The sequence below is a fragment of the Tenebrio molitor genome, chromosome 7 (genome assembly GCF_963966145.1).
Source record: "Tenebrio molitor chromosome 7, icTenMoli1.1, whole genome shotgun sequence".
NCBI lineage: Eukaryota > Metazoa > Arthropoda > Insecta > Coleoptera > Tenebrionidae > Tenebrio > Tenebrio molitor.
The window spans coordinates 5112583-5133088 of NC_091052.1; the positions used below are offsets into that span (position 1 = coordinate 5112583).

General features: G+C 37.4%; 2 protein-coding genes across 2 annotated transcripts in view; one reads left to right on the plus strand and one right to left on the minus strand.

The window, feature by feature from the left end:
* Positions 1 to 10831, plus strand: part of LOC138135555 (glutamate receptor 1-like) — a 51165-nt gene extending 40334 nt beyond the window's left edge. The window contains exons 2-8 of the mRNA XM_069054309.1: positions 6247 to 6444; positions 6499 to 6593; positions 6640 to 6777; positions 9243 to 9463; positions 9883 to 10100; positions 10198 to 10460; positions 10520 to 10831. Of these exons, the coding sequence (XP_068910410.1) occupies positions 6247 to 6444; positions 6499 to 6593; positions 6640 to 6777; positions 9243 to 9463; positions 9883 to 10100; positions 10198 to 10460; positions 10520 to 10754 (1368 nt within the window). The 3' untranslated portion in view covers positions 10755 to 10831. The remainder of the gene's footprint in view (positions 1 to 6246; positions 6445 to 6498; positions 6594 to 6639; positions 6778 to 9242; positions 9464 to 9882; positions 10101 to 10197; positions 10461 to 10519) is intronic.
* Kul (Kuzbanian-like) overlaps positions 1 to 20506 on the minus strand; it is an 85079-nt gene that overhangs the window by 11972 nt on the left and 52601 nt on the right. The window contains exons 4-5 of the mRNA XM_069054304.1: positions 13233 to 13847; positions 10825 to 10965 (exon numbers count right to left, since the gene is read on the minus strand). Of these exons, the coding sequence (XP_068910405.1) occupies positions 10825 to 10965; positions 13233 to 13847 (756 nt within the window). The remainder of the gene's footprint in view (positions 1 to 10824; positions 10966 to 13232; positions 13848 to 20506) is intronic.

A 20506-nucleotide genomic window follows, 5' to 3' on the forward strand; every position in this document is an offset into this window, starting at 1 on the left:
CCAGGAATCACGCACTCTCAAATGCACTTCTGTCAGCTCTCATAAAATAAATAAGCCAACGTAGGCAGCACTTTGCCCCGGGAAATCGCCACTCTTACTTTCTGAATAAAACATTAAACTTGTCCGTACATTAAGCCGTCAGGACAGCAGAAATATATTTTTGAAATTTTCATCAGGTCCCCGCACTTTCACTTTTTATTTTTTAACATAACTGGCGACGTCGTTAAACGTGACCAAAACGAGTCCGCTCCCAAGATGGCGCGCCGCCACCATCTTGGAAGATGGCAGCGACTCGATTCAACTTCAAAGAGCGCGCCGGTGCCCATCTTGAGCCAACAATTAGTTGGTCTGATGATTACAGGTGGAAGTAAATTTCACGATGGCTGCTCGAGAGTGAGGACTTGATGGTTTGGCGGAGGAATCCGATTGCGGTGAAATATGCGTCGTGTGAGTAAACTTGAACCTGTTCAAACAGCACAACTTCGACAAGGATAAATTTCACCTGTCGAGTTTTGAAAACGTGCAATAAAATAATAGAATCCATTTGGCTGCAAGTATGGTAAGCATGAAAATAAGATTGGGGTTGTTTGAAGTTCACAGAAGATAGTCCTGGGGGAAATTAGGCAATTACTTGCCTTCTCCATCGAACTAAAACTCCGAGGGGCACTCGGCTCGCCTCCCAGCACCCAACTTTAGTTTTATTGTCACTATTCGATCCGTACGGTCGTAACGAAGTTATTAATGGAAGATTTGCAAGGGTAAACATGGGCGATTTGCGAGTGCAACTATTCCTCGAGTGATTAATCGACCTGTTCCGCGTTATATATTAACAGGTCGGGATCAGCGTGAACGCCGAGGGGTATGACAAATTAAGTTTGCCACTGAATTAACGAGCTCATTAGAGATTAGGATTTGAAATATTGTAATTGGTCCTCCATACGTGGCATTTCGCCCTGAATCAACGAACTCTGCGGAAGTGGACGAGTCAATGGAAGTGTCCTCGTCTCGACGCAGTGCGAACTCGAGGAAGAGGAGGAATTAAGAGGATTTAAATTACCTCGGGGGGCTTTTAACCGACGAGTGCCGCTATGTTTAAAAATATAAATTATATTAGCTGGTTACCGAGACAAAAGGTGTTAAATGTGGGGCGAGAGTTATCGTTATGTAAGGAGTCTCTGTTGCGTAATGAAGCCAGTGGGTATAAAATTCCGAGGCGATCAGTGCACTAAATAAAATTTATCTGGACATGTTTCCTTTACAAACACAAAAGCTCTAGCATAAAGACACAACTTCAGTACACTGCATTCCAGCCTTTCAAATCGTTGGCAGCTTCATGTTCTCCAATTACGCTTTTATTTGTTCGTTTTGTTTTTTTTATAAAAAAAAATGACTGACAGCAATATCGGACCCCAAATTCTATAGAATTCATTATTTGTAAATAATATCGTCAAATCACAAAACCGGTCATTTTCTGTTAATTACCAACTCCCTTTTACAGGCGGATATCTCTGTATTTTAGAAGTTTTAACAAGCACTGTTTCTTTGACTCTCATTTCTGTCAGATGGAAATTGGAAATCTTATCAGATATTTAAACGCCTCTGCAACCTCATCCTGGAGTTTTCTTTTTGTCAACGTCTTCATTCCTAACAAATCCATTTTTGTGCACCTCTCGCCCTTCAAGAAGTTCATCTCAGCTGCTTGTAGGCTGTCTTTATTGTTGATGATTCAATGAAGCCAAGTTTCATGCATGGTGACGTAAATACCTTTACGACTTTGCCCAAACAAACATGAAAAGTGTGACGTGCGCTGTCACTTTTCAGGTACTCGGCCTGTTTTGTATCACTCGGCTAACGCCTCGTGCTTCAAATTTCGGCCACATACTTGAAAAGTAATGTGACAGCTTTACGCATATGAAAATAACTATAAAGAAGCTTTGTACTAAACCATACTAAAAATAGTACTACTAAGCAGAAGAAACATTCAGGGATATTGATTGTCAGAGGAATCAGTAGAATTTACAGTAGTCTTTGGAGAGAAAACAAGAGTTTTTAGTTTAAGTGAGATAAAATTGAAATTATCATTGTCTTTTTTCTACAGCTCACAAATAAACTATGTCTAGGATAGTTTACTTGCATAGAATTCCGCTACGAGATGACCGCTAATGTGCAACGTCTGCTCAGATTTGTTTTCTTTTTGATCACATTGTATATCTTTTTCAACAGCCACTTTACAATAAACCACCAAGACATACATTTTTATTTTCACACATGAAAAACAACTAAATTTGTTTAATCAATGGTAAGGTTTTGGTATTGAAACCTCTCTTCATTACACATTTCTGGCCAACGTTTTTTATTCACTTCACAGTTGATGCCATTGAAAAGTAATTAGTGCAAGAAAGGTGAAACGTCGAACCCGGGTTCTGAATTGAGTTGAAACACTTTGATCTAAACAAATTAAAGTCTCTTAAACTCTTTCAGTTCGTTTGAGTATTTACTCAGTTCGTTCTAGTTTTTAATACAGTAAAGACAACTTCTCAAGACTTCTCCAATTTCAAACCCGGCGCGCTGTTGGTCCGCTTAGTAATGAAGGTGTTATTTCTGTGCAGGGCTGCAATTAAAATCCCGGCAGATGTTGCAAGTGGAGGAAGTCGCAACTGGAGCGATCCAGATTATTGAGATGTGTTATTACAGATGGTTGACTATTATTGTGATTAAACGTGATCCGAGGATTACGGAATTTGCTCTAATGCGTCCATAAAACCCCCAGAAGCAAATCGATACGTGTCAATGAATCAGAGGTTTAGAAAGCCGGCCGTCCATTTCCATAAAATAGCGTCGAATCGGCCGGATTGGAACTATTCGCGCGGTCGCATTGTCTCTTATCATCCCTTCATCAAGCTGTGCAAACCTATGTTTAAATATTCACGCGGCGAATGATACAGCCAGTGTATTTATCACGTATTCAGACATTTCCGTGAATGCATAAAGCTATTAGGGAGCAACTTGGAGACCGTTATCTCGCGCTAACACGGCGAGAGCGCCCCATTTAATATTCAATCCCCTATAACGCATAGGTCCTAACGGCCATAATTCAGCGAACGTGTATAACAGGGGTTAATGCCGGCCGGACGCGACGGACACATTAGAACACGAGAGGTGACAGGTGCAGACCGTGCCATGGACAGATAGTTGGATCAATTTATGACCGCCATTACTCCACTGGATATTACGTCATTTCCATTGCGAACCTTGCTTCGCCCTGTATGGTATTTTATTTATGCGGATTGTATGCCAGGTAATTAGCCCCGTTCCGTAAACCACCATTCAGTCTAGACTCTCGACTGAATGAAGGCTAGCCCCGATAAGAAGATTTATTTTGGACACGAGTAATCAGTTCTTATTATTATCTCAAATTCAGATTCACGACTGACTGAGGTAATCACAAATGCGTGCCGCGGATTGCAAAAAAATACCGATTGAATTAGCAGATGCTCTATTGGTCTGTTGGAAATGTGCTGAAATTGCGGCATTATCCAAAAATTAATCCTCGCAGAGCTGCCGCTGCAAAATGACAAAACAAAGTACATAGAGGCTGTTTTTCTGAGTTAAAAAAATAATTTCTATTCTCACTTTGACTTGTAGCGAGCAAAAATATATCTGGTAGCAATCGAAACCTTCAAAGAAGGAAATTTTATTTTTTTTAGAATGGTAAAAACTTGACGCGCTGATTAATGAAACCAACTTTTTGCCCATCAGTGACCATAATAAGAGCAGTATATTCCCAAATAGCCAAAATAAGTGAGTAGGCGTTGGAAAAATTAAACCATTTAGAACAGTGTAAAGTTTGAATTTCCCGCCGTTTAACACGAATGACATTTGTTCATGTTTTATCAGAACATAATTGAACATGTTTGTTTTCAGCAAAGGGGGCCTTAGATATTTGCTTTGAGAATAGGAATCGTTAAGTTATTCTAGTTTTAATGTAAAACATTGCAAAGAAAGAAAAAAAAGATTTTTTTGGCTCTAAATTTTAGGTTAGCTGTCAACATGCTCCAATTAATCTACGCTTTAAAAAAACACAACAATTGACGGTTTCCAACGCCCAGGATTGTGGTATTCTGATGCTTTGATTGGTTCAAACCACCATTTTCGCCTACTCTGACTTTTTTTTATTCGATGGCACGGTACTAGATCAGTCAAAATTGACAAATATATTTCTTTATCCCATGTTGAAGCACTCAAATCCAGATTTTGCATGTGTGGCAGATGTATACATAATATACGGTGTGAGTGTAAATAGTCCTTCCCCATTTGAGTGAAATGGTATCGAGCTTTTTAACGTAAACTAAAGCGTGAATTTGTAAAGATTTCAAACATTTCCAAGTCGTGTGATGCATCATCATTTGAAAGGTGTTTCAATCCTCTATCCAACAGTGGTTTAATTTTTCATTCCATCGATTTGTTCTGGAGTTCCGGTCGTTTGAATGTGGTTTCGTAGGTGTGTTGCATTAATTTTTCACCCTCGCATTTAAAGTAAGCACTGTGTATTTTTTGACATGTGATGCCTTTCCAAGACCTCTACTTTAAGTCAGCTCTGTTCATGAGTTTGCGCTTTTATTATAAGTTTCATGTGAATAGCTTTGTTCAAGCGAAAAAGCTTTTTTCACAAAATTTTCCAATGTCGATCTTAGCATTACAAATATTTCATTTTGATTTAATTGGAATGAACAACAAGAATTGTTTTGTAAAAGTACCTAACCGGTTGGTAGCTGCGACTACATAATCCTAGAATTGTAATGAATTGTCGTTTTTTATTTAAAAAAAAATGATAAAAACTGCAGTCACGTTTATTCTTTCTTCAGATTATATTTTCCAGAAGTAAGACCCGGCGCATCCACCGAATTTCATCGAAATTTTTAGCCGGTTTGACCTAAATATAAATTAGTGTCAACAATAAACTGCTAACAGATGAATATTTTATAATAATATTTGAATACACAATTTTGAAATGTCATTTATTATTAAACCCATTGTTTACATTTCCTTTCAGTTACTGAGTTATTTCCACTGCTCTTTGCTAATTACAGTTAAATATTAATGCATTATTATTTGCATTTCATGTAGTCCTAATTAAAGCGGACGAATAATTTTACTAAAACTACTGTTTGAAAAGTAACGTCCTTTAATTTTAAGCCCAACGAAAACACCAAAACTCTTCGTAATCAAATTTTTCGTAGCATTCTTATGCGACTAAAACAGCATTTACCAATTTATTTTGGTATACACATTTTTAGGAAAAATGTGCGGAAATTATGAAGACCCTTCATTTTCGATGTACATCCTGGCTACAAAAATTTTCATCTCTATTATATAAATTTCCTCGCAACTCAAATCGCCTCTGGATTTAATAAACCGAGGAATGGAAAACACAAGAAGCAACATTATTTTCCAACAAGGCTATGTAAACGGCTAAGTCAATTACAATTGCTCAAACCAATAAACTCTGGGAGTTATTTGATCAAAATCAAATAAAATCCGTACGTTCAAGTCCATGCACAAGCTGGAAGCCATAAAATTTCCTAATTCTGACATGTTTACTTGCATATGCTGGCCGACTTAGTTTAAAAGAACATACCCTATTGACATTTACGTCAATTTATTATCTCTCCATTATTAGTTTATCGGAATGCGCCACTCCAATTCAATATTTACTTTTGAATTTATGAGGAACGAACCATTTGATATATTGAGTAAAAAGTAAGCCGGGTATCTACCGAAGATAAAAGACTAGTATATTAAATTTCTGTATGCTGTGATACGGATATGATCCACTTCCTCAAATTTAATTTTAAAGGCCCTCGTCTTATCCATTAGCTTTCGTTGCGCAAAACCTCGACGTTGCACCTGCGCCTGCAAGTTTCTTAATTTCCATTTGTAAACAAAAACAGATAATTCTGGAAAACTCCAGGAAAAAAATAAACACAACAAAAATTATTTACCAGACATAAATCATTCACAACGAGTTGTCAATCAAGTACACCTCATTCAATTTACATTAAAACGTGTGAAGTTCCGCAGCTGTTCTTATCAATCATCACTGAACGAAAATTTCTGTGGCGCATTCTGAAGGAAGCGTTCGTTCGACGCGCTCAAAAAATGTTTCTTTACGTGGAACTTCTGTTTGCCATAGTACTTGTACTTTCCCGAAGTTTCCCTTTGAATAAAAGTTACATGTTATTTCAGATAGACGGAAGTGTGGGAGTCCCCTACAACATCTGCAAAAAAGGTCAGAAATACGTGAAATCCAACTGCGAGAGCATTTTCCTGTGGAATAAAGACCGCTCCAACTTTATATCTTTGTTCAACGTGACTCTACTGAATAATTACACCCATAATTCAGACTCAATTCGCGACAAAACCGTCCGAGTCGTAGCCGATAATGTAAGTATAAGAGTCGGAGGGCGATGCCGAAGATGCGAATTATTTTCATTGCAGATGTTACCGTACATCACGTCCAGCAATTACTCACAAACGCTCGGGGGGTTTTTAGGGGAAGTGTGGCAAATGATCGAAAGTACACTCGGATTTACGTGAGTCGTTAAAGAAAAATTAATTTTGATCTCAGGTGGGTTTTAGGAGTCGCGTGTCCTCCATCTACTACGACACCGGGTTAGAGATAATTACTTCTGGGCGAGCTGATGTCATGCTGGCGGCGGTGGTGAGCAAGAGGGGTCTCCTAAATGTCAAGTATTCGCAACCCTATTTTTACAACTGGTACGAGGTATAGTTACAACCAATTTAACTAGATTTTCCAACTCGCTTCGGCAGAATTAACTTTTAAGTGCTTTAAAGAGAAGTTGCAAGAGCAGAAGGCCATTGAAGAGTCAGGTTGTCCTACAGACATTATTACTTACCACTTATCCAAACGTTTCGAATAGCTGCTTCTAAAAGACGAGATTCTTGGATTTACTCTAGTTGAACAAAAATGTATTTCGATTTTTCTTGTAACATCCATAACCACTTAAGTTAAGAATCACCATCACGTAATTCATATTACTCTAATTTAAAACTTTCCTATTTTGAGATTGAATTTAGTAAGCTGGATGTCATAATAAGAAGGCGTGGTGTTCCATAATTGAAACATTTTCAACTCTTTGATATGATTATGAAGTTTTCAACCTAATTCAGATATTTGCTTACTTGGAAAAGGTTGACCTCGACATAAAAACTTTTAATAAACTGTCTCTATTTTTTTAAATAAAGACTGTGAAAAAAGAGCACTTATTTATGTTTTCACTATTACCACAAACAAATGTTTTAGCAGTCATAGAAAAAATATTGTATAGAATTCATGCATAAAGTGATTATTTTCACTCATGGAATTACCGCACTCGCCTATGACTCGCACGGTAAAACTTCCCATTCATGAAAAAAGCACTACTTTATGCACCTATTACATAAATCATTATCATATCCAATTTTCCAAGATTTCACTTTTATTTTGAATTCTTAAAATTAGGTTTTTGGACATTCAGTCGTCTTCGTATTGAAAACTACGACAGATACAGCAAAATTGTATAGAACCTTTTTATAGATCAGAAAATTTCCTACAAAAGTCATGGATGACCGGTATTCAAGTTTTACCGCCCGCACGATTAACCCTATTAAAAAATTAGTAAAAATTACGAAACTTTAGGGTTACATTCCCTTCATGTAAGGCTTCAAACGTGTGCAATCAATTTTCCCGTATCACTTCATTCAGAGCCATAAAATTAAAAAAAATCTATTTTGACAAAAAAATGTTTTTTTCCGTGCACGCTCATAATTCACAATTAATTCAAAGAACATATTTATGAAATTCGCATCAAAAGAAAAGGATTAGTTTTTGAAGATTTACAACTGCAGTGTCATAAATAAATACCTCTTTGTTGGGAAACATCTGTTGAGAACTTTTCTAGTAATTCTTTAGTCTCTTAAGGGTACCATGTACCCATGTAAACCTATATTGTTGAAGTGACCGCAAAATTTAATAATAAATCATAGCTAAATTTTGCACTTTAATATCGAATTCCATTTATTTAAAAAACCGGTGATGCTTTCATGATTTCAATGACATCAAATTTTTCCTAAATGTTTGAAAGGACTCTCAGTGAAAAATAATGTAAATCAATGTAGCGGTTATTGAATTAAAACGAAATATTTACTCGTTCCATTAAAAAATTAAATTTTTACAGAATGTTCTACAGCGTCACACAATCATTCCTTGAATTTTTTGAGAATTTTAAATCGATTAAAAGTGTGTGTTTTCGCTCGGGCGGTAAAACTTGAATCACCCTGTAGTTATTATAAATTAGGCCTGAGAGCTGTTTAAAAGCTCGCCGCGACTGTCCACTTTTACGTTTTACATCAAAGCGATTTTTTTAAATTTAAAAATGGAGTTCTACTTTGAATTTCAGTGGTTTCGTTGGAAACACGAGATCACCGACTTTTACCACTGCATCATGTTTAAGCCGTGGTCCCCTTTAAGTTATAAAATTATACAACATCCCCTAGCTACTACAATAAACTTGTCTTGGTTTAGAGGTTAAGCAATGATAAACGTTAGAGGAGGACAATGACAATCGCTATGTTATACTCAGTGGTACTGTTATATATTGGCTATAACATGGGGATTATTGTCGTCATGCTTTTATCGTTGATCTTGTGAATTATCCACCATAAACGAACCCTAAACCGTTTGAAGCATGAAACTGAAATTTAGGTAATTTATCGACAATCAAAAAGACAATTTTAATCGAGAAAAATGATTGTTATATTGAAATAACATAATAACAACCCATTTCGAATAAAAGGGAGCGAGAAATGATACTTTCAGGTCACAAAGCTTGTATTTTTAACAGTTTTCATTTAGTATTCAAATTGATCGTTAGAGTTTAAGGTCGATGCATTCTCATCATAACAACCTCGGACGTAAAAAGTCGACTTAATATTTCATAACGCCTGAACGCTTGATAAGTTGGAATTAATGGTATTGATTTAGCTGCCACGAGGGGATAAATTCGCCATTAACCTAATTCTTTAATTTGAGTTACTTCTTGGCCAAGTTTAATTCTATTAGACATTTTTGCGTCACGACTGCAAAAACTCCGCTTTTTTCGTTTTGGCGGTGCTTCACTCGAGTGCAATTCGGCTGTTTATGATCCCGATAAAATTTTAATATGGTAATTTTCTGCTTGTAGGTACCAGCTGTTTGCAAAAATGCCCGAGGCGCGAGCTTCATCATCATCTTACTTAAAGACTTTCGACGCCCAACTTTGGTTTGTAACTCTCATCATGTTTACCATTCTGACCGTGGCGGTTTGGTTGACGACGAAGTTTTTAAACTCAGTTTGTCGAATCGAACCGACCGTCTCAGCGCCATCCTGCTTCTTGGGGATAATTTCGGGCTTCATAAACCAAGGTCTGACCTATTACTTCTGCTATTGATTGAAGAAGAGCTCTCGAAGAGCATTATTGCAATACGTGGCGTCCTAAACGGTCCGCTTTCACCAGCGAGAATTTAAAAAATTCTACAACAAAAATTATTTCAATCCGAATCGTTTAGCGTTTTTCATTTGAGGCGGATTCGAAACGCACAGACGTAATTTAATTTATGAATAAAACAATTTCTCGTTAAAGCACAACTGCTCAAACGTATTGTACGATATTGTGAGATCCGGGGGTAAAAAATAAGAAAAACCTTCAGTCGTCAGATTATAATTTATTTAGTCTGACCCTCGGTTTGAAGGGGGCGTTTTGCTGTCTCCGCTTGCAATAATGGCTCCTAGAACTAGACGTTTGATGAAATTCCCCATTCACAATAATTAATATGCTTGCCAGGTTTCGACCTAAAATTGTCAAGTTATTCGGGGAGAATGCAAGTGATGTTTGCTTTAATCCTGGGGGTGGTGTTATACTCCGCCATGAATGCCGTTTTAGTTGCTCAACTGGCTGTTTTTGACATTCCCTTTCCATTCAAATCACTGGATGACATCGCCAACAAGCACACACATTCACTTTGTCTGCGATCAAATAGTTTCGTCTACAATAACTTCACAGTGAGTATCGTTGGAATGAATCGTTCTCGGTTGTCAGCTAATTGAAACGTAATTGAATCCGCTATTTACGACGTCTAATGCCTTTTAATTATTGCAGAACAAAAATAAAGAAATACTTCCGCGTTGGCGAGGTATATTGAACGGACCCCACTGCGTAGATATAACCTCTCCGGAGAATTTAGCTTCAATTTTGTGTAACGAGAAACTGGTAATACTGGAAAATCGAGCGGTGATGGATATGATATTGAAAAATTATGACCTCCCGTGTAAAATAATAAGCAGCCAGGAGAGATTATTCGAAACGGGAAATTCGTTTTTGTTGCTGAAAAGTTTCGAGTATAAAGAGCTGATAAACAATATGTGAGTTGTCGATATCTTCGCACACAGCGAGTCGGTAAAAACACTGTGGTCTGTCCCAGGGTGCAGAAAATGAGGAGCACGGGGATTCTTCAACGACTGGAGTATATATGGATCCGGCGAGAGAAATTAGTCAACATAAATCTGCCACAATCACCTCAAGTTACCCTGGATCATATCGGGGGTCTCTTGGTCATGTATTTCGGCTTGATGTTAATTAGTCTTTTGGTGCTCGCCTTTGAGACTTCCTACTTTCGGTACACGCGCCCAGGTGAACTCATTGTTTGCACAAAGTAGAATTTTGCCGGTTCGTAAAGGACGTGTGTACCGAGATTGTTGTTTCTGTAAATTATTTATGAGCACTTACCTGAGAAAAGTTCCAGGAATTTCTCGACGCCATAATTGTTGGGAAATCTGTAGAGGGGATCCCTGAGGGCGTCAGTCGTATGCACTTTAATTCGCTTCACCATGAAAGTTATATTATCCGCTTTGCCGTCCTGGTTGAAATCTGCAACAAAGTTGGATCTTGTACAATCTAATCCGGAATAAAAGTAACTTGGTTGTATTACTGGTTGCATAACTGGTGCAAGTGTAAATTTTATTCAGAGTTGCCGTCAGGAATTTTTAAACGAGAGCCGGCCATTTAAGCCGGAAAAAGAATGACATGTACTTATTTTACGACATCTAATTTTCGAAATGCTGCACAATTTATCTCTTCTTTGCCGGGCGAGGCGAACCTTATGCATAATAAGCGCCGAAAGGGCTTTTATCAGCGCATTCCCGAAATGACCACGCTATATTATCACGTATCAAAGCAAACATGTTACAACAAATCCTGAAAAAGTGTCGGTCTCCCTCGTGAATAAATCCAATTTTAATAATGGATTTTTTCTGAAGAGGAGAGTCGGCGTCGGCTGACACTTTGGAGCCTTTAAAAATGAAATCAGACGTTTTTTTCGAAGAGCTTTTGTTTTGTGCATATGAATCATGTTCGTGTTTCGATTTAAGCCAACTCTTGTTAAGTGTAAAATATACGGCGCTGATAAATTGTAGCATCCGAGGGAATTAAAATTGTGATTTATTATAATGTGGTAGTGACAAGAACGTGTTTTTTCTGTCGTTATTTAAATCGCGCCCGAGCAAATTTATTTCTGTACTTTCATAACTGAGCAAATAAAAATTTATAGACTATAGAAATATATGAATTTATTGTTCGAGAGGACGATAATAAAATCAAGCGGAATCGTTGCGGCGTCTCATTTTAGGGCGAAATTCTCAAAGTCGGTGAAAAAATTTAATAAAAATAGTACGACGAGGTAAAGACGGAGAAAAGTGTCGTTTGCGGGTGAAGTATGAAACAAACAATATTAACTCGGGTTTTGTCGGACAGTGCAGCTTTGAAATTCTCGCCTGAAAGCGTATCCGTGTTCAGTTCGCCCAATCTAAAATCACAATTGTCTCTTGCCGAGTAAATATTTTATCTTATCTCTTGGAGGATACGTTTCACGAAAAATTCCGATTAACTACCTGATTCGTTTTATGGAATAGATTACATCTCCATTTTCTGTCCCGGTTTAAGTTTATCCCGATTTTTAGATCGCCTGAATTGACGTTATCTAAACATCAAACGAAAATCCCGACACTGAGCGCCCACCGACGAGACATCTCCCATTTTAACGACATTTCATTATTGCAACAAAAAGATACTATTTCATAAAATTACTTTAATCCCATTTGCATATACAGTGTCTTTTTTGTGTGTTTTATTCGCAGGGATGATTTATACAGTTGTATTTTCAGCCTTTATATGGTAGCATTAAGGAAATTCGGTTTGAATGGCAGCGCGGAAAAGCGGCTCGTGCGAGAGCATTTTAAATGGAAACTCGGAGTTATTACGTTGTTGTTCTTTGACACACACAATAATTAAGACTGGCAATTCGATCGGACCCCGATTCAGTCCACCATAACGTTATCAGTATTTTAATCAACTACCAGCAATTTGGGAAAATTGAAAGCTAAACGAACGAATTGGGACCGGAGTTAAACAAAAACTCAATTTCATACCGATTCCTGCAACGTTAAAGATTATTAACGGAAATCTTTCACAAACAGTATTTGCCCACTTAAATTTGATTTCCTTCAATTTTCCTACCTATACAGTTGACTCGGTCTTATTTGTTTGCACAAAGCAGCAGAAAATTCCGCGCAAAATTGAGCACAGACATACATTTTTATTTATTCTCTCGTAAACAATAGCAAAAAAGCAAAAATAGTCTAATAACGCAAGCATCAAGCTATGCAGATGCTCCGAGGACTGTTTTATAATGCAGACTCCGTGAACTTCGAAACAAGAGTTCCCATAAACATGAATTCGAAAATGCTACCTGAGGGAAATACGACAGGACACTAAGCCGGATTTTTTACCACCGGCCCTAAGGTTAAAAAAAGAGAAAAATATTTTCTTTCAATCTGGAAACTAAAGTCATTTTAATTTGAAACTATTCCGCAGTTCAAGAGAAAACTGTGCGACGAACGCATTTAAAGAGAAAATAATTGGGCGGGCTAAGACAACATCGTTTGCCTGCCAAGTTTTTTAAAACTCCTCTAAGGAAAACTTTTCTATTGTCCTTCCGCGTTAGTAATTCCAGTAATTTTCTTTTAAAGCAGTTTAAAATATTAATAACTTCGGCATCGGTTCACTTTCTGATATCCTGTCGGATTTGCTTGGGAAAATATTTGTTATCTCGAGAGCGAGGCAAAAACGTGGATCCTCACCGGTGGCTTTGTAGATGGCGTTGACCCTCTGCACGTGTCTCGTCATCACCTCGATGCAAGCTTCCTCGGTCCCGTACTTCTGAAAAAACTGATGGTCTGCCTGAAGATAAAGCATGCATGTTGTTTTCTTCGGATCGATGGTCGCTCGCTTATTGACATTTCGAAAAATAAGACCGGAAACGTCGACATTAGTCCTGTTGGCGGTGATCAAGTCGAGTTCTTCATCAATCGGCTGATTTAGGTCGAACGGTGGCGAGAAAGAATGTTTCGTTTTGTTCAAATGCCAGAACGTCGAATCATCGTACGGCAACTTCGCCTCGGCCTCCAGCAGCCATCTTTTACTCCTCTTTTCCGAGCGATTTTCTCTATCGAGTGTGTTTTGCCCCAAATTGTATAAATGCAAGCGGTGGGAGGCGCAGGGTGCACCTTTGCGGAGGTCTCGAACGTCGGACGATTTGTACACGATGGAGTGAAATGGAGAGGGTTGGTTCGTTTCGTTCGGTCGGAGGTAACGACCGACGGGCTCCACGTAGTAATCCTCGATGGCCGTCGAAATCGTGCCTTCGAAGAGTCCCTCTTTGGTGACGATGCCGTGGACCGACGCCGATTCGTCATCTGCAACAAAACAATCAATGAGAATTTGGGATTTTTTCCTTTTCGTGAGCTATGCGTCGGCTTTCATCGAATGTCAGTTTTAAATGGAACAATGTGCATCCGGGACGATGGGAATATTTCTATTCAGTGGCCTATCAGAAATAGCACATGAGCCGGGAGAGAATAGTTCGGATTGAAATTGTTTTGATAAATACCACTGCACGAATGAAATGGCGGCCGTATTTCTGAATCAATTGAATTATACACATTTCTCTCTTATTGTGATCTATTTGATAAATCAACAACTAAATTCCCTTCAACACTTCTGCCCTCTCCACTCGAGGACTCTTCGCAGCCCCCAATTGTCCTCATCACACTGTATGCTGCGACACGGGGCTGTCAAAAAACCCTCCGCCTTTATTAATATTTCACATGAAAACTTTTAAGCTATTTATAGAAAATGCCGCCGGAATACTTTCGCATCTATCGATTGAGCAAGCTCAGCCCAAATGTGCCCTTACCAGCGACTCCAAAAACTCCACAGAAATTGATACTTCTACTTTTTGATTTATAAAACTTATAGCGCATAAAATATTTCACCGCTGGAAAAATCCGAACTTGATGCATTTAGCTTGGTATTATTTTTCCCAGTATTATTTTGTTTTCAGATGTGCGTCCGCCATATGTTTAAAAATCTAGTAACAGAGAATAAATTACTCGTCCCTGCAACCCTATTATGTAAATTCTACAATCAAAACAACCCTGAGGCGTCACCAAACATCAATAGAATAAACAAGAATTAAAGCTCTACCATAAACAGAAACTCGATGGAAATTGTTGAAAGGCCTTAATTTTACTTAAAACGAAGGGCGTTTTTTGCGGGGGTGTTAAATACAATCTGAAAAATTCCCGCCGCCTTTACTGATTGAAATTCAAACATTGTTCGAAACGGCTGAAATATTTAATTCGATGACATAGGTTGGGAGCTTTACCGACCGTCGGCTTGAAGAGGGGCGGTGTTATTAAAGTGCCGGCGGTGGCGATAATAAAGCGACGGCTGCGTCTGCATGTCACGGGTTCAAATTACATGTCATGTGTATTTACACTGGTGTTGATTATGCCCATTGCTTTGTCTACAACGCTGTTTACGTATTGTTCATATGTGCTGCAATTTGTATTCATCAAGCTAATAAGATTTTTTAAATTTGGGTCGCAAAATTTGCAATTTGCAAAATTGTAACTGATAGTCCTGATGGTAAACAGGCACTGGCTACAGAGCGAATAAACTGACGACATTTAATATGCAAAAGGCTGGCTCTTAGTAATACATTTTTGAAACTGTGAACGTCAGGTTTATCTGTTTCTGTGGAGCGCAAGAGTGTATTTATGCATCTCCCAGCTGAACGAAGACATGAAAGGACAATCCTGCTTCAAAATACGCCTACAAAAATTATTAATCTATAAAATGTAAACAGGAAATGCGCGACAGAGTGAAGAATGGTCTCAGATGGAAACGAGCGTCGTTATAAAAGATTTGCTTGTTCAGAAACAAAAATGTTCAGAATACCAGATCACAAATATTTTTGCATATTTGTTGAAGCTAATATTTTTCGATTCAATGGCTTTAGGCACATGAAACATAAATTCTTTACCTAAAGACGAGAGCTTGTTGGGGGTCAAGGTTGAGACAAATAAAAAATGTGGATTTTAAATCCTGTAAAAGCTAAACCTCTGACTTTAATTAAAAGTCAAAATAAAAGCCAACAAAAAGATGCCGTAAGAAGCTTACAAAGTGAATTCGGAGGTAAATTCAGGAACCCAATACGTGCCTGGAAAAAATATTATATAAGGGAAATTAAATTTTGAACGGAAAATGTACCATTATGATTAAAACATAAATTCAACACACCTTTCACAATATAAAATAGGTGCATTACAAGTAGAAGAGAAAATTTTGCTAAATCGAAAATTTTGCTAAATTCGAATTTATAAAAATCATTTTCAACCGCTCAAACTAAAGAAAAATGTTCGAGAAAGAGAATGCAAAGATTAGGATTGTAAGGATTGACTGGTTTAACTAATTAAAGCAGTTAACTTAGTTAATTATATGATGGTTAAACCAGTTAAAAAGTGAAACCAATTAAAGAGTCAACTAGAGAACTTAACCGGTTAAAGTATTTAGCAGGTTAAATTTATTTATTAATCAACTGAATCAGAAAAAAATTAACAAATTACTCTTGTTGAACTAAACAGTCAAATATTATATCAATCATCAGCTAATTAACCAGGTTAAGCCCTGAACCGGTTAAATCATATAAGGCTAAATTTAACCCGTCAAATAGGCTGGCCGGTTAATTTTTTGCTGGTCTGGTCCTCGGTTTAACGTTGTTTAATTGTGTTTAAGAATCTCCAAGACTGGAAAAGCAAGCATTAAATATTTATTTAAAGCCAAAGTACTAAATAACCTACAGTTTGTTTACATAAGAAATATGGCTCGTGGAACATTTATTCTACGCGAACGTTAAAACAAAATGGCCAATTATACCATATTTATCAAGTACCTACATTTATAGGGTTTTTTGTTAAATAAAATAAAAGCAGTTCGGTAATTTTTTTAGTTTCTTATAACTAAATAAATTATATGTGCTTATGCATTTCAGTTTTTTTAACTGTTAACTTCAAATAGATTTGTACAAACTTTCCCGCCCTTTTAACTACATTCTAGCCCTCTTGACGCACTTAAAAAATACGAAAAAACAAATCAAAGGTACCTAAATCCTCCACTGCTAAAGCGAGAAGATTGGCTAGTTAAACGAGAGCCGCTGGGATAGGATGTTGATGTGGAATAATAAGGAAATGAAGACGACGGTCTTTTGGGTACCAGAGGAACTAGACGAGTTACCGGAACTTCAGCCGTCAATTCAACTAATGAGTACATAAGTTCAGATTTAGATAATCTCTCGGTATAATTTTCTAGCGATATTTCACTTTGTAACAGTAATGACTCGTTTTCCACCATGATAATTAAAATGCTCGTTCGAAGATAACATTCGTAACGTTTTATTTGTCCGCTCCGGTGCTCTGGCGTTGTGGGAGAGCGAGTTCTTAGTTCCTAGCTGCGATAGAAGAGGAAAGAGTTAGGTGCCAGTAAATAAAAATCTACGGAAGCGTGTAAATAATGGTTTATTTAAAAAAAAAACAGTAATAAATGAATTATTTATTATTAAATTCGACTCGAGGAGGTAGATTTTTCTTCTCATAGATAGATAATTCTAGATCTGTGAGCGAACCTTAATGCTTAATGCCCACGCTTTGGAAAAGGTCCCAACACGAAAATTAGAGAGGAAATGTCCCTTTTCATCGTGAAATCGTAAAACAATACAACAATGCAACAATGTCCGGTTGCATGTTTTAAAATCAACCCGAAATACTTTTCTAGTAATTTTCTTAATTATGCAACCAAGAATACAATAAATTTGTATGTGATACCGGTTTGGTCAGGGTTCTCTGCCCGTTCATTGGTCGGCCAATAAGTGGGCTCCGTTCGCGCCGTATTTGGTACCAACTTTCCGATAAGTAGGTGACGCCGACCGAAATTCCTCGCACTTTCGTTCACGCTCTAAACGTGTTCGTTTCGTTCACTCCTCTCCTCTCCCTCTACAAAAAAGACTTCCAAAGTGGAAGAGGCATCGGTCCACATATCGACACCGGCCCTGAAGATGGATTTGACAGTTCGACCACTCCAGAGGGCCGGTGGTAACAGTAGTAACGATTTTATTAATGCCATTTAGTATTATAAAATATTACTGTATTACTTTTAATAATAATAAAACATTGATATACATTATGTTCAGCAAAATCTACAAAAATGGGAATAACCCTCTGAAAAATTCATAGACGTAAAAAGGATCGGCATATGTACCTTACTGGTAAATTAAAAGTTAACGAACTATATCTATGATAAATTCAACATTAAAAGCAAACAAATGGAATATATGTATAAGAAATCAATAGTGGACAAAGCTACAAAACAAAAGTTAACAGGGGGCATGGCAAGAGTTAAAAAAAAAAAAACGCACTGTAATCACATCTGCAAAAACTATTATTGTAGATACATATTTAATGATCTAGAATAGCAATGGTTTTGTAAGTGGTACAGTTTAGAAAATAACAATGGGAGAAGGAAAATGCAGTTCCCTAAGAGTTCACGAGAGATGTAGCATTGGAAGAGCCATGATCTGTGGAAAAGGAAAGCATTCAAATTTTGTAGGAAATCGAGGTGAAGACGTGCAGTTGAAGGTGGTGCAGGAAATAGATTTGATTAAACATGTTAGAGTGAATATTTAAAATCTGTTTAGTTTAATATTGTTGCAGCTCGCTCGGAGCCGAGATATGAATAAGTAACCGAGTTTGTTGTGTAACAAAATGCGGTAAATTAAATGTAATGCATTTTTCGGCTGATCCGCTATGCTCTGGCGGTTAACCGCGAACACAACACAAATTTACACATGCGTTGTTTATTAATTAAATTAAAACAAGACAAAGGTTAATATATTTGGCGTGTACCTAAAATAACATCGTGTAACAGCATGTAAGTCATTTTCTGAATCGCTCTAAGCACATAAGAGATTACTCGAGCAATATTCTCGTCGCTTGCTGCAAGGAATGCCAAACATCCATACAATGAAGGTCAGAATGCGAAGGGACGACACGACAACAAAAACACATCGATTCGATATGCGTCTCGGCACAAATTGTCGAAAGAACTATAACATTAGATTGAAAATTTCGGGAGCCAGATCGGAATTAAGTCGGGGTAAGTGTGATATATTTTAAGCTATTGGCACGTTCGCGATCCGGAAAAACATAAAAGCGACTCTTGATCTAAACAAGAAGAAGTGGCAATAGGGTGGAAAAATCCGATCAAAACATATTCGGTTTGGGTGCGGCAACACACAAACATTTTATAGGAGAAGATCTGCACTGAGACCCCGGATAAAGAAAGTTTGATTTCGCATGTGATCGATAATATTATTCGCACTTAAAGCGAGTTGAAATTCAAAACTTGTATGAAAATAAATTCGATGATGTAATATCTTCGGAAATAAACCATCTCCGCTAATGTACACGTTTCCGTTCCTCCTTCAGGACGATATATCTCAGGACGAATGACACAGCTCAACTGAAACACGTATAGCGATACACGGTCGAGGAAGAGCTCAGTTCTTTGTTGTTTAGGTAAAAACAAATCAAAAGTTAGTGTCAACGTTAGGAACCGTCCGATAAATCAAAGGGCCAGCAGCGATAGCTCCCCGAGGTCTTAGTTTTTGCAAGTCCTCTCTCAGGGTCTCGCAGTGTTTCTATATTAGCCGTGTTAGAACACTTGCAAAAGTACACAAGGGTAACCTCATTGCACCCTCGGGTAAAACTTACATCAAACTCCACATTGTGCGAATATTTGTTCGCGTAAGTCAAACAAACGGACTGCAAATGTAACTACGATTAACAGGGTAATGTAAAGTTCAAGAAGCCAAAAGCGGATAAGATGCTAAATTGCTCCTACTAAAAAACAATGTTCTAATGCCGAATAGCAATCAAAGCGGAATGAACTTTAATTCGGTTGGTACGGATTTATTTTGAGTAAGTTGAAACGTATAACACGAAATGTAAGTGCACGAGGGCAGCGAGGGCAATAATTATACCAAGGATGAAAAGGTACTTTACTTTAGAACTTAGTGGAACATGACGTATAACAGAAGTGCTTGTTTGATAAATTGATTCTGCAATCAAACTTGCTTGACATCCGGTGGTTACACAGTTTATTGGGCTTTAAGCGAAATTGCTCGACAAGCAGTAAATTTAAAAATGTCGGTACTAAATTTTATTGGCCAAGCCTAATTATCTGATAATAACTGACGTGAAAAAGAACCGTGGGACTATTATTAAAACTGATTCGAAAGCGTTCTTCACTAACTTAGATAGTCTATGCGCCGAGAAATTTTATTGACCCTGAAAGAAGGCAAGCTTTATTGTCAATTTTTCAGCAAAGAACAGGCTTGTGATTCGCCAAAATTACATTTCATTTAGACAAATGTCTAGTAATAATAACTTTGGAACAGCGCCAGCGGTAAAATAAAAAATTGTCAAATTGCAAAGAAACCAAAGAAAGTAAACCTAGAGAGCTCTAAATTATTGTTGTGCGTCTAATGTAACAACCAACGTGTCAAATTTATCGATACAAAATTATTCCCTTAATACCGAGTGTCCGTGAGAAAAATTCAGATGGGTTTATCTTTAGTCTGGTTAAGGTTGCTAAGGTGAACCTTTAGAATATGAGTCAGTGCATAGGAAGATGTAAATCTCTTATTAGTCCGCCTCCAGGTACTCCTACTTTAAAATTTTAAATAACGTTCTACATTTTTAATAACGGGCCAAGAACGAGGACATCTTTGTGGTACGTCTGTGTAAAAAAAGTAATAAATCACAAAGGAAAGATTTGGAAATATTTCACTCGGAAAAATTGTGTATTTTTATCGATTTTGAAAATTCTTAACTTTAACTAATAACAGTTGGTGATTCTATAAAATCACTAGTGAACGTATGTTAAACAAAATTTACTTCAATGTATGTAATGTATGTAATCACCCACTTTCACTGTAACAAGTGCACCAAAACATCGC